The sequence below is a fragment of the Poecile atricapillus genome, chromosome 2 (assembly GCF_030490865.1).
Source record: "Poecile atricapillus isolate bPoeAtr1 chromosome 2, bPoeAtr1.hap1, whole genome shotgun sequence".
In the NCBI taxonomy this organism is placed as follows: Eukaryota; Metazoa; Chordata; class Aves; order Passeriformes; family Paridae; genus Poecile; species Poecile atricapillus.
Window position 1 is genome coordinate 66,223,460 of NC_081250.1, and position 15,432 is coordinate 66,238,891.

General features: G+C 41.6%; 1 protein-coding gene across 1 annotated transcript in view; it reads right to left on the reverse strand.

Moving 5' to 3' along the window:
• BMP6 (bone morphogenetic protein 6) overlaps positions 1 to 15,432 on the reverse strand; it is an 88,074-nt gene that overhangs the window by 17,088 nt on the left and 55,554 nt on the right. The window contains exon 2 of the mRNA XM_058831286.1: positions 7,773 to 7,965. Within this exon, the coding sequence (XP_058687269.1) occupies positions 7,773 to 7,965 (193 nt within the window). The remainder of the gene's footprint in view (positions 1 to 7,772; positions 7,966 to 15,432) is intronic.

The window sequence follows — 15,432 nt, forward strand, 5'->3', positions numbered from 1 at the left end:
CCTCAGAGAGAAGATTTGTCAGATATAAATATCAAATATAGCTACTATTCTTAATGTCGGCATCCCAACCATGTGCTCAGGGCATTTATAGGAGAAATGGCTTGCATTTTACTTCAGTGCTTTTCCCCCTCTAAGATAAATATTTTGTTAACTGAAACCTCTATATAAACCTTTCAACAGAACGTCTCTGGGTGTTAATTCTCTTTAATTGAACACTAATTAAATTAGAATTTAGTCAAATTAGTAACCAGGTCAAGTGGTTTCTCTTAGTTACTATACTTAGTGAAATGTTCACATTAAAATAATTTCTCTGTTCTGGATACACATTACAACATGGAACTTTGCTACAGGAAAAACACCAGAGCTATAAAAAGCTAAATTTAAAGAAGCATCTGTTAAACAAGTTTTTTTTTTTACTTTCCCACCCTCCATGGCCATCTTTCCCTGAACAGACAGAAGTTTTACCAGGGAGACAGTGAGAACAAACAGAAATCTCACCTTCAAAATGACCAAGTTAAAGGTCTCGTATTTTAATTATATGTCTTGGAACAACGCTTTTGGCCCAACTTCAAAGCTTGCAATTACCCAGGTGTTTAAAGGATTGTTACGCTTCAACAGCCATTTACCAAAGCATTAATTACTATAAGTCTCTAAAACTTTCCTCGGCTCAACCTTTTTGTTTACTTTTCTTCAAAGACAAGTTGACATAATAGTCTAGACTGCCTAGCAGCAGTTTCTCAAGAGGGAATTTTGCACACAAGTGTGTGGAATCTACATTTTAATTAATGCACTTTCTAAGTACTCTTCTGCATACCTCAGAAAGATCAGCGTCTTTAGTTTGCGGTGACTTCAGCTCTCTGTAAAAATTTATACTGCGTATAGCAAACTAGCAAGATTATTTACTCTTACCTACTTTCAATGGGCAAATAACTCTTATCCACAACTGAGTCGGTCTTACAGAGTTGGATGGAGCTCCACATAGATAAAACTTTGAAACTGCAGCCTTTTCAGACCTGTAGATACTCCATCTTGCAGTAGATGTAGGCACTACTTCAAATTTAAAAATGTTTATTTCTTATAGCATGGACCTTATGTGGAGCTCCCATGGCACAAGGTACTGCCAAGAGATGGAATACAAAACCTTAACAACTTAGTGCATCTAAATGACCAGCACTCCAAAAATTTAACAGCAGCATAGAAAATGTAATCTATTGGTGCTCCCCTCTACAGAGAGCGTCAGGCAGGGGAATACCAACACCTGGAGTGAGCTGCCATGGAAAACAAAGGCAGTCTCTCTTGTTTCATGAGTTTAACTGCCCTGAAGAAGCAATGCCACCTGTGTGTCAGAACGCAGGGAGTGATATACATAGCCTGTAAGAGTTTTCTTGAAACAAAGAAGAAGCTATGAAGAAATGCCAACCTACAAATGAAGTTGCTTCCAAGGTGGAAGAGAAAGCCGGGAGCCGGGCACTGATTTGCAAGGACTGAGAGCCAGCAAAGGAAAAAAGCATGGAATGAAGATGTTGGGACATTCTGGACAAGGTCTGCAATTCAGCATAGGGAGGGGAAAGCCATCCTGGGTGCATCCAGACATAGAAAAGCACAAGAAGGAATGGGTAAGCTCAGTCTGGCACCTCCACTGCTCCATGTAATGGGTAACCCTGTGCTGAAAATGGTCTGTCCATCACCCCTGGCAGCAAAGCCTCCAAGGGCAGAGGGTTAAGTCTTCCAGACTCACCAGAGAGCAGCAGGGTAAAACCCAGGTTTCAGAGCTGCCTCTGGCAACGAGTGAAAAATCAGAGCCTAGAGCTAGAAAACACTATGACTATGGCAAGTTCAACCTACAGGTCCATGATAATCCCCAGTAAAGTCAACACAGATATCTCGCTGCAAAGGTGTCCCAACCCATTCAACTTAAGGTCTTGAGCTTTACAGATCTGAGGAATGAATATTTTTACCAACTGGAACAGTTAAAGTGAAAAAAAAAAAATCTAATTCATAGGAATAAGAAATGTATTTACCTTTTTTTTTTCTTTTAACTGCAATTCTGTAAGAAAAAGGGGTATTCCAGTTGTGGTGATGGCTATAGTGCTACATTTCAGAGTTTAAATGCAGTTTAAGGCACAAAGACAGGGGAGAGGGCAAAGGGGTAGTATTTATCTTTGTCCATTAAGTAAAGAAATAAGGCATTCTGATATGGCATTCTTTAGTTTAGATCGAAAATGCTAGCTGGTTATGAAACCAGTATGTTTCACCCAGAATAACTCTGACTTTCAAACTGCTCTAAAGCAACCAGCCTAAATCACAACAAATCACATACCCACAGTGGGAGCTGAGCTGGGATGCGGACAGACGCCTCTCTATAGCATCATGGAAACAGCTCTATCATATACAAATATATGCACGCTATATACAAATCTGACCCCAACTTGAAACAGATTGATGCTAGCTTTGTCATTTGTATTACACAACCCATTCCAAAACCCAGAGGAGGAGGAGGGTTATTTATTTTCTAAGCTATAAACACTGCCGTTGAATCAATTTGCCCTTTAGATTAGAAGCTCGGATCACATTTGTATAAATATCCTGTTGCAAAGAGGAAGACTTTATTACCACTATAACTGGCAGCTAAAACCAACAAGTGCCTTAACCCTTAAGGAATTGTGTTCAGTAGAACAGGAACATGGTCCCCAGGCAGTCGCTCTGCAGGGCACATTTATGTCCACACATGTCTCTTCATGTAGGAGGAATCTTCCTGACCATCATGTTCCCATATTTCATTCTGGGTGCAAACAAAACTGTTTAATAAACTGACCATTAACGTACCGTATCTTCCTTTGATCACTAACACAGGCCACTGTGTTTTTCATAGATCAGTTGTTTGGACAGTGTGGGAGTGTTTTGAGGTCTGCATTAGCAGGATATTTACACTTGAAAACATACTGATGATCCAAACCAAGGACTAACATCTTTGATCAACCATAAACTGCCTTCCCTAGTCCTGACCTGACACCTCTCTGGGTGAGGGCATGGATGTTTCGAGAAAGAAACTGTTTAAATAATGATCTGTTTTCAGGGAAAAACTAATTTCTTCCCTTCTTTTGTAAAGGTCTTGTTTACATGGCATTCCACTCCCAAGAGGTACCAGAAATCACAGATGGCTTTGCTGGTTCTTCCACAGAATCAGTCTTGCACTTTAGACTCAAGCCTAGGTGCCAGGTTTAGCTGTGTGTTGGTACCACACAAGGGAGGAGAGTTGAGGCTGTGTATCTCCTGCCTGCTGAAATTAAACAGTCCATCAGATACAGCCAAGGTGGGACAAGCACCTGGAAGCTGACACCATTTGCCTTCCTAAACTGGTGCTTTGGCAAAAGTCCCTGTTTTCTGCATATTCCAAAGGAGAAAAAAAAAAATAAAATAAAAAAGAATGAAAGAAAAAGATCCCACCCTAGTGTTCAAACAGCCCAGCCTCTTAAAACTCTGGGGGGTCAGAAGCTGAAGGGCAGCAACATCCGCCAGATGTATCGCCCATTCCCTCTCCCAGCACCAGCCCCCAGAGCCCACAGCCTGTTTCAAAACCCAGTAATCCTCCTCAAAGCAAACCAGATGTCACCTCAGCCCTGCCTGGTGAAGCCTCTTCCCCACACAATCCAAAATGCATGCCACTGATGGCTGGCCACAAGCTTGACCCATCCATCCTGAGGATTTCATTAATCTCCTCGCAGCATCCCACTGACAGCTCCAACAGTTTGTGTTATGACAAAATGTGGCCATTAACCACAGTTTGGTTAAAAAACAAAAGCTTCGTTTCTAGGCACTATTTTTCTTACCTTATGAAAGAGTGGAAGGAATGGGGAGATGAAAATATTACTGACACAAGTGAGTCAGTATTAAAAATGTTTTCCTATTTGAGAGAGAATGTACATAGACCACACTGTCCTCAATGTGAGTTTCACTGCCTGGAGCCCCCACGAGTATATTTTTCATATTTCTGATGGGACAAGGTCACATTTCTGCCCAGAGGTTTTATGTTATTTTAATCAGCATTGATCTCTGATCATTCATGCTCTCCTTCCATACATGTCTGCCTAGAAGACAGCCTCAAACAGGCCCATATAGTCCCTGATACTAGCCTTGTCTACAGTGGCAAAAATCAGTTTGATAATTCAGTAACTGGCAGAAATTTTAGCCTCAGGCTTGGTTCCATTTTTAGCAATTAGGGAGCAGCCAGCAATGCCTCACAAATCCGTGCAGCAGTGCACATCTGGGCTGGAGTCACAAGCTCATGCTGTTACTGTCCAGATGAGCTTTTTTTTCCCTTTGCTCAAGTAATACTGAATTAAGCCACTTCATTACACTTAATTGGAGCCAAGGGATATTTCCAGGCTCTGAGCTTTGGTGAAGATTTGTATTTACTGAAGATTTCTCTTATCTCCTGCCCTGCCAAACTTTCTTTGACAGAAGCAGGCAGGATCCTTTTTCTTTATTTTTGCCCCAGAGGTGCATGCTGCCTTTCCCTTGTAGACTCCTGATTTAAATCTATACATGCCAGCTGCCCTCTTAAGAATCATTTGTGCTCAAAAGTATTTTAGGAGCTACCAATAAAATTGCCCCAGACAATTGTTAACCTCTTAAAAGCCAAGATTAACATGGTGCATTTGAACTTTCTCTGAAGAGTGCAAATGTTAACTGAACAGGCACCTTCTGCAGCCCTTAGAGATGAATTGTCCTTACCAGAAGGAATATTTGTCAGCACAAAAAGATGAAAAAAGGTGCGACATCAACTCCTGTCTCTCACCTGCTAGTTCACCAGCTAGACTTTAAGATCTGTACAGACTCCTCCTCATGCAATAAAATGTCATAAAATGTCAGGAAAAATCAGGCTGTTATTCAAAACCATTAATCTAAAGGAAGTGTGACACAACTTTTTTTAATAGTTTTTGTTTTTTTAAGTCTAAGGCAGCTGTTATTTTCTGGATCATAAGATGTTTTCTAAAATTCAATAGAAGCCTTACAAATATTTAGCAAGTTCTTTCAAAACCCAGTGCTTTCTTTTCCTTATAATTTAACCTTCCAGTGTTCTGAACTGGAAAAGAGAACATTGTATTTCAAATTAATCTGCTGAGACAAGAGGGGAGAAAAAAACACATTTTGGACTTTTTTTACCCCAGTAAAAGCAAGTAAGTAAATGGATGATCAAAAGCCATAGCCTCTTAAATTATATAGTTTCTTCAGGCATACCAGAATAATCTGAGCTATTTTTCCCCTCCATGCAGAGATATTAACAAACAGCTAAGTACAACTTTTTAGTATTCGTTTTCAAGAATGTTTACAGGCCAAAGTACACCCAGGTCACCAGTGAGAATGAATGTTTGAACCTATGGCAGCTGTAGCCAATGGAGTCAGACCTCAACTGAATATGACACTGAATATGACACTGAATGTGCAATATGCATCTTCTACTATCTTAACTCTTTTAACATCTGCATGTTTTTAATATAAAGGGGACAATCAATAAATATATATGCCCTTTTATATAGAGATATGTACAGAAAATACAAGCCTATCCAAATCAGTAAATATATATGCACTTTTATCTAGAGATATGTACATAAAATTCAAGCCTATCCATGTATTCATAGAGAAGTATGTTTTCAAATATGATTTCATATTTTACACATACATGAAAGAGTCCTTTTAGCTGAAAGGAAAAAAGAATGGAAAAGGGCATGTCTTTTCTACAGCTGCAAGAACCTGTGAGCCACATCTTGCCCACCTCTGTGAGGATGATGTGACAAGTCCCACAGACTCATATGAAGCACAAAATGCTTTAGCCAAACGTCTCCCTCCTTCCCACCAGTAAAAACAAATAAATAAAGCAGGAAAAGAAACAAAAAGGGAGCCTTGAGGGACTGGATGAGTCAGAGGTTAGTAATGAACTACAGACACTCATCCCTGGGTCAGTGGTTCACGCCTAGCCCCTGTCAGTAGGGACAGGGAATTGCTGGCAGTCTGGGCCTGGAGGAAGCCACGTTACGATTCCCAGTCCCAGCGGAGGGATCCCCTCAGCATAGGCGCCAGCAGTGGCAGAAGGAACGTGGAAGAAGGGGACAGAAAGACCCAAAATCCCCGCCAGCTCTTGGACAGAGACCACACTGGTGATCCCCACCCTGGTGCTGCTGGCCCTGCTCTGTCTGTAGGGAGGTCTCTAGCACCCAGGGATACCCAGGACATGCAGATGCCAAAGGACACATGTCACGGCTTCACAGTGCAGTTCCATTTTGGCATGCTTCTGGTGTGGTGTGGGAAACAGATACAAAGTCCCAGCATCACTGTTGCACCCAGCCACCTTCAGAACAGAGAGTTTGTAAATTTGTTAAGAACAGAACCATAGGGGCCATATCCTGTACTTTATCCAGTACTTTATTCTCTTTCCCACATTGCCTTGCTTGCTCAGTTTACTCAGAAAAAATGTTATATCCACATAAAATTTGACAGTTCTCCTACTCTGTGCCCTTCTTTGGTGGCTGTCACAGAGCAGTGTATCAGTTTCTTCCACAGACACTTAGCAGAGGTTTTCTTCCTGCTCCAGAGGTGGGATCTCTACTTGTGGAATCTGAAGCAGACCAACACTTGCCATTTTTCCTGCAATGTGGCTCTGAATGAACAATATATCTAATATCTACAGAATCTGCATGACTTTCTGGACTTTGTTTAGTTCTTCAAGTGGGCTTTGATGTAACATCCTAACCAGCATGCACATCACTCCAGGAGGCACTCCAGCACTCCAGCAATCTTCAAGTTGAAGCACAAAGGGAACACTGATCTTCCAAAACCCACACTTTCTTCCCCATCACCTATTTACCAAAGTATTTCTCCCTTTTCCCCAGAGGCCACACTCCCCACAGAACAACCATGAGCTATTTGATGCTGCCCTAAGAACTGCCGATCATCAAAGGCCAATCCCTCCACATGGTACCAGTGGAAAGACTGGAGAAAGAAGGAGCAGAAAGGAAAACACACATGAAGCCTTTGCAGAGGAAAAAAATGGAGCTTTTTTTAAACACTGCTGGTTTTGATTTCTTTTTTTTTCTTAATTCTTGCAGTAGAGGAAGAGTTACAGTCCTGACAAGTTTTCGTAGAAGTAATGAAACACTTTTGTACCACAGCATTACTCTGGCATTTAATTGACCATGTATTTCCATCTTTTAGCCTTACATGATTCCTCCACCTGAAACATTACTCTTTTAAAATTAATCACTCCATTTACACTTGTTTGCATTTTTGTGTTACAGTTTCTTCTCTGCCTCTCTCACTTTTCCTCCCTCATTGCCACTGAAAGACCAGAAATTATTTTGTACCTGTGGTCAGCATGCTGAATTTTCTTCTACTTTATTAACCTTAATTTAAGTCCAGCTGAGAGCAGATCAAGTCTTAACTAATTACCAGTATTTTTCAAACAAGCTGGTAGTATTAAGTTGAAAGGGGATACGTGAATTTCAGTACACAACCACAATGCCAGCAGTGCTTTAAAACTCTACTGCTCCTCAGCAGATTCTTTCTGTATTTAAAAACAAAGCCTACAGCTAAGTCACACCCTCATCCATACTTTACCATGTCCATTTTCCATAAGGAAAGGACCATGCAATAACATAACCCTGTCAACACGAACAAACCTGATATTTATTTTCAGTCCTATCAACATTAATGCACAAGCTCAGCCTTCTCCAGGACAGCAGCTGTTGGCACAGAGCAAGCCCCCTCTTGCATACCTGTTCTGATGTTCCTGCAGCACCTGGTAGATGCTGATAAGGAAGGTTTGGTTTTTAAAGCTTCCCACAACGCAGTCCTTGTAGATCCGAAACTCAGCGGCTGTGACGGCCTCGCCCTCAGGAATCTGAGACAAATTAAATTTGAATTCCTTGTGGTGCCGCTGGTGAGGCGTGAACTCCTTGTCATACTCAACTGCAGATGGGAAAAGGAAAGAAAAGGAAAAAAAAGGAACCATGACTAAAATTTTAACAACAAAAGATTTCTACATGCTGCCACCTGTTCCTTCAAAAAAAAGAAGTTTGTTTTTTTCTCCAAAGATAGCCCTGGCAAGTGCCAGGAAAACTTATACAATTAAAGCTTTTCAAATACACTATAAAGTGAAGATGAATGCTCCTCTTCTCTAGCCAATTCCTCTGGGATATCCTATTTTTAAAGAAAAATAATTTTTGACTGGTGAAATATGACCATGCATTTTTCTCCCGTGTAAAACTTGGAAGCTTATGACTGCTTCCAGCATTTTCCACTTGTGGCTCTCGATGTTCTTTACAGCACTTCACTAAGTCTCACAGCCCTCTTCCAAGCCAGGAAACAAGTAGTTCCATTTTGCTTTAGCACACACAGCCACAGGCAGAACCATGTGATAGCACCAGGTCAACCAATTGCCTAAAATCCTGTTTTCTGGCTCCCAGGTTTGTCCACTAGCCATTGGACCACCTTGCCCAATGTGATATACAATTAACATGCCATTTATTTTGAGGGTTAAAGTCAACCAGAGATCCTCTTTCTTTGCAGAAGCTTATTTTAGAATGAGAGAGCTGAGGAGTGACCATTTTTGGGTTCTGGTCTTAGACCTCCTTGGGTACACTCTCAGGCACAGGGTTTAAGACAGACACAAAACAGAATTCCTCCTCCTTTAGGTCTCAGGATTTGCATTTTCTCTGTATGAGGCTCCTTTTTCAAACTCTGTCTCCAGTCCCACTCTTGCATTACTTGATTACATCTTGGTTTTGTCTGACTTTGATTAATTGTTTGTTATTTTTTTTTCTAATTTTCTACTAGAAATTGCTTAAAACATTAACAAATTATATAAACATACAAAATTACATCTTTACAAGCCTGAGGGGACAAAAAGTAAAAACAAAAATTCATTCCCACCAGTGGAACTGAGGGAGTATATGTCAGTGATGAATAAGTCACCATTACATTATCGTTAGGGACATGATTACATTCAGAGGCAGCAAGGGAAGAACAGATCCCTTTTAATGTTTGTCTTTGTGGTCACTTTTTGTTGCCCCCCCCCCCTTCCCCCCCATTTAATACATCAGACTGCAAAGGCGTCCATGAGCCTACTCTCACAACATCGCCATGAGGTAAGCAGCAATGCCTGTTCTCTAGCTGGGATACTGAGTCACCGGGAGAGTGACTTGCCCAAGGACAGGCGGCGGAGGCTTGCGGCAGAGCCAGGAATGACAGCCAGCGTGCTTGAGGTTCGGCACTTTACCCACAGGTTACCTCCCTGAAGAACAGACATCTCCCAGCCGCTGGAAACAGCCCATGAAGACGTTCCCCTCTACCTTGCCCAAATGCCTGTTCCTCCTCACTCTCCAGTCACATTTTCATCCATCCTCTCCCTTTCTTTTGGCAGCCCTTCCATGTGAGCTGCCTCATCTGGCTGGATCCACATCCTGGCTCCCTGTGTCAGTTAGTCACATCTTTCTCTTTGAAGCTCACCTGGAGATTTTTCACCTCTGTATGACTGCTGCCAAGCATCCTGTGGGACACCACACTGGGGGATGCTGTGTTAAGGGCTACCACAAGGCAAACAGGCAAATTCTTAAACTGCTGTCAGTCAGACACCGCTGCCAATTTTGTTAGTCGTGCACTGCATCTGTCTGAGCAGCTCAGATGTCAAACAATAGGCAAATGAGGGTGATTGGGCTCTCTAGCTTCTAGAAATGAGGTTGTGACATCCAGCACTTTCATCAGAGATTGCACCAAGGCAAATGATGGTAGCACACTCAATTCCAGTGCCACCAGGAATTACCTCTCTGGTTATTGGTTATGGGTGGTCTGGGCTTCCCTTTGCAGCACCCGCCCCTGTGTTTAGTGGGGATCGACTGCAGCAGTACTGGACTGGTTGGTGTCACACTTGCATGTACACCCTCTGAGACAGGACCTGAGCTGCCTGATCACTCCCCATCCTGAGGAGAGTCCCATAGGATGCACTTCCCAAAAGAGAGAAGCCATGTACTTTGAGAAACGTGTAAGCAGCCAACGAATGACAAACTGCATTGGGCTGCTTGCAGCAGGACGTGGCCAGCTTGGTCCATTTACTCACTGCTAAAAGATGAGAGGATGCAATTAACGGTGAGGGAATGTCTAAATCCATGGGTTTGGAGATACATACACATGAAGCAACAATTCTCAATTTAGAACTCATTACATCCTCGCTTGTGGGTGCAGTGACCAGCTGAAACCCACACCCCCTTCTGGGCTGTCACAGGGATGAGCTGACCTACAGGCGAGGTGCAGCAAGGCAGCTTTTCCCCAGGCTCGTGGCTGAAGATGATAAAGAAAACGCAGGAAGAGCAAGGGGAAGGACACAACCAGGATAAGCAACAGAACTCCATCAGGGTGCCAGAAAGCTAAAATTATACCAGAGGCAGCAAAGGAGTTGTTGATGCTTCCTGCCAGCTCTTGCTCCACATCAAGATGTGATATGGTCTCTCAAAATTCACAAGAGAGAGCCTGGAGCTGTTCCACACAGCACGAAGCTCAAAATGAGCCCAAACATCACTTTTTGTTCTTCCTTTCTGACTCAAGTCAGCTACAACGGCCTGACCTCCACTCATCACTACAAAATGTGCAGTTTAGAAGTGATATCACCAAACTCTAGTCCTTTAAATCAGTATTTTCCCACATTCCTCTCTTAAAAAGTCAAACACAAGTCACAAGAGGAAGAAAAGCCCACCAAAACATCTACCACAGAACATGACAAGTAGCAGCAGGTATTACGCTTGACTCCAATTACCCTTTCCCAGTTTATAACTTGCCTGATATATTCACAATAGTATTTTCCTGTTTTTTTAAAACTTTCTTCCTTTATCCCTGTCCTTGCCTGAATACACCACACAATCATAGAAGCTGACTAAACTGATTACAAGGGAAACATTCAGACTGATTTCGTTATCAGGCTTGGCAGAATAAACAACCTGAAGCACACAAACAAGGAAATCTTTTTTTAATCCTTTAGATTAAGCAATTCATCTTATTCTGTCATAAGAAAGGCAGGTTTCTGTTATAAGAAAGAAATACTGCTAAACTGATGGTGTCCTCCTCCACTAGGATCAGTTCAGAAGCAGCCCAACAACATCACAGGATGGAAAAAAGCCTACATTAAGCTTGTATGAAGCAAGTATAAAAGTTTAATGAGTTGGAAAGTTTTTCTGGCTATGTATCTTCCCATGATACAATGGAGGGTGGATTTTTTTTTCTTTGTGGGAGTGGTGAGATATTTAAGTTCTATATACTCATTGTCACCCCATCAAGCTAATAATCAACTGTTTTCATTCAGCAAGACAGCTTAAAAATATAAAATGCCAACAGTCCTTCTCTGGGGGCTTTTTGCCCCCTGGAAACTCTTCATTTTTAACAAAGAAGTCAAGTTTTAGAACAGTAAAATTTGGAAAGGCAAGACTCAGGCTGCTGGTTCCCAGGACTACCCAGTCTGGACTGCTACCACGTTACAATGCATCATATGAGCTTGTATTCAAAATACAGACAGCATACACCAAAATGCAAGGCAACAGCAAAAAGCAGAAATCATTTCTCATGCTGCTTTCCCGTTATTATTTTTTCCACGTGAATACATTTGGGTCAGTCTGACCAGTGATGTGAAATCCAAAGCAAATTTCCATCTGAAGATGGACATCTGAAGATGGACATAGGAATGTCCCAACTGTGCAAAGCTCTTGCAGGGAAAATCAGGCAGCTCACAGCTGGGGCAGGTTGGAAGGTAGAAGCCCTGAGTGACATTGGGCTCCCAGAACCCTTTCCCAGAGTGCTGGCTGGAATGTTAGGACCAAGCCAGGCAGTGTTTGTAAGGTCATGGCATGAACTATAGCCTATAAAATTCATCTTCATGGTATGATTGTGTTATCCCAAACATAACTATTCTTCTGCTGGAGTAAGTCCTTGGAGATTACAAATGCACGCCTGCACATATTGGGGCAAGTTGGGAAAGGAGATGTCAAACAGATTTCAGCCCATTATGAGCCAGAGGGACTGCTCACTCCACCATGCGAGTCTGCCCCCATCCTGGCTGATTGCTGCTCCTTTGCTTGCAATGCAAAGGAAGGTGTGAGCTCTGGATGTTGGACTCAGCCCTGGGTTTTCACTAGAATCCATTTCTGAGCAGACTAGCAGAGCATGCAGAAAGAGTTAACAGAGAAGTCTGCCAGTAGCTCTTTACATTCAACTTAGCAAATATTTTTAAATGCTATACAAATACAGCACTATTGTTGAGAAGTTAAAAAGGCAAGAATGGAAAAATTAGGGTTACTGTGGTTTTGAATTTTGTGTATTCTAATTCTAACCCAGTGTTGCAATAGCCCATTTCAGCACAAAATGTCCCTGGTTTAAAAATAGCATGCTGCTTACAATACTTGTTACTTTAAAAACACTGCACAGAAAAAAAAAAATTAATTGAGAAATTAACACATCCATTTTGGTAACTATACCATCCTACTTCCATTTGACTGTGTAGCACATACTTTGGACCAAAGGAAACATAAGCCTAATGACAGTCATGGAAATAAACTCTCCTTCTACATTGGAATTTTAAGCATTTCTTTTTGGATCTAAATTAAACCAGTATGCAGAAATAACAGGTCAAGAGCATTTCCTGAGGAAACACAATTTTCACTTAGAACAGCAGCACCAAGTATCATATCTGGTGATTTTCTCCAGTTCTCAGCTGCTGAGAAAAGTGTTAGGTCAAGTGCTCAGGTGAAAATTAAAATACTGGCTTAAGAAAGTCTCTAATTCGAACTCTAGGTAATAAAGCCAAAAATACTAACCTAGAGTTCCAGAAGTAATTTTTTAAAAATAAATTTCCTATATAAATAATTATTATTTCCGTGGCAATGTGGTTCCTTGGAGGGCGCAGAGAAGGAGTGGTGTTGCAAATTACTAAGACAGAACTGTTTAGGACAGGCCATTCTGCATCTGCAAAGCTGAAACTACTGAAGAATGTTTTGCACATTGAGATCTTTAATGGTGACTTGGTTTTGCAGGGCCACAGCTACCATACTCCAGGAAAAGCAGCCAGGATTCATAGCCTGCTTATGCAAAGTGAGTTTTGCATAAGTGTTCCTGAATTCAGTTTGAGAACAAATATAAGACATTCCTATTCATTTCTTCTCAGCCTTCACATGTGACCCACTCCCAAATGAAATGAGAAAACATCTGAAAACTGGAATTGCTAACAGGAGATTCACCACCACATCTACATAATCAGCACAAAGGCAATTCCTCCACATTACATCACAAATTCATGCTCTAAATCAACAGCATTTATCACATCTGGACAATGAAGCAGTGTATTAGGCCTCAAATGTTTTAAGCACTACTAAAGCTCCAACAGTCCCCTCTAATAAATGGACCGTGTACTGCTGTAAACTTACAGTGGCATCACCAGAATTTCTTCAATACTGGCTGACAGTAGCTTGCACAGAACAAAATTTGTGTAAGCTTAAATCCCCCCTCCTTTATCTGTGTGTCCACAGTTGCCAGTTGTTTCTTTGAAGCAAAAGAGAGTAAGAAGGTTTGAACAGCTAATCTGAGGGGTGTCCAGCCTCAGAGCAAGACTCGGTCTTCATTTGGGTCTTACAATTTACATTCTGTTTCACAGTGGCTCTACATGGATGTGGTCTGCAGCACATTCTTTTTACTCTGAAGAGATGCCCAAATCCATCAGGTCAATCTAAAAAAGATACCACATCTCCTGAACAGTCCCACATCTCTGACAGATGATCACAACTGCAGAAGCACTGTTACTGTCAAAGCTGACATTTCTTGCTAAAATAAGCAGCATTTTCTAAACACTGCTTTAAAAACTGCAGAGTACAACCCAAAGAGCACAATGTACCAGTTTAATATCTTCAAATAGGAAGGAGAGAAGACTAAAAGGCTTCATAGGTACTTTCTGCTGTTTAACAAGGAAACAGAAGTTACGTTGCTCTAGGTGGACCTGCAGGCTCAAGAGCAAGACAGCAGCAAAAACAGATGGCTCCTGGAAGTAGTGAGGATGCATTAGGAAAGGATCATTGCTGCCTGTTTTTCACACTTACATATATGCTATGTGTGCCACTGTCACTTGGGCACCAGCATAAAAAGATAAGTGCTCTGTCCCACTGCAGAAACATCCTAAATCCACTACTGCTTACAGACAGGACTGACTACTTTCTCTTTACTGTAAAGACCTGAAAGAAAGCAAAACTTTTCAAAACTATGATTTATTAATAAGCCATTTCATAGGTGGTGAGAAGTACAATTCTTTAAAAGAAAAGAAGCTCAGATAAGATTAAAATACCTTATTAAAATAAGGTCTGAAAGCAAACCCTTCCCTGCCCAACATGCACAAGAGGTGGGGACATAATTTCTTCCCACCTTGGTCTCAGCCCAGCAACTTCAACTACCTTCTGTGATCACAGCAACTCTACACAGCCTCCCAGAATCTCCCCAGAAAAGACTATCACCCCAATTGTGATGAGGGATTATCACCTACATCAAGTCCACTGCCTACTGCTCCTGCTGCTGCTCTTCTACATGCCAGATCTTCCCAAATTCCACCCCGCTTCACCCATTTCTGAAAAACAGAATGAGCAAAAATAACTAATTTTTTCAAAAAAGAAGACCCTCTGCTTCTCAGACATCTCCCCTGGATTTTCAGTACAGTTTCCCAAACAAACTGACCAAGGTTTGTTCTCATAGATATGAACATGTAAAAGTTTGCCAGACCTCCCTGGTGAACTTCTCCCACATCCACAGGAAAAAAAGGCAGTTTTAAACATAAAAAAGAAGTCAAGATACCTACGGTTCAGCCTGGCATTGCACCATTTGCTGATCCCTCTGGGTCCAGCTGATGTGGGTTAGACACAACAACCAGCTGTGCAACCATAAATCTAATGCAGTTTTAAGCTAATGCCTAGACAACTTTACAGTAATATGAAGATTCAAGGCCAACAAACTCCAAAAGGATGCTTTCTACAAAACAGCTCTAATATCACATCTGGGCCGACACAATATAAAGTGGAATTATTCCACTGACTTCAGTGGAGTGATGCCAGTTTACAGCCGATGAAGGCACGGCTTTATGCTCGATAGCTGTGTGTGCCAGCAAATAATGACTCAGAAAATAACCCATCATTAATCCAATCCCAACGTAATTATGGAGATTAAATTTAAACAATAGCAAATTGCTCTCTAAACATAACACTCTAGAGAAGAGCTTCAAAGGAGGAGGGGTTTTTACTTTTGGATGAAAAATGCAACTGAGCTCTTCTTTGTTTCTTCGTGCTGGGAATCAAGCTGGAATCGGCTTGTAAAATCAGATTAAAATAGTTGCACAACAGCTTCCTTTCAGGATTCTTGAACCAA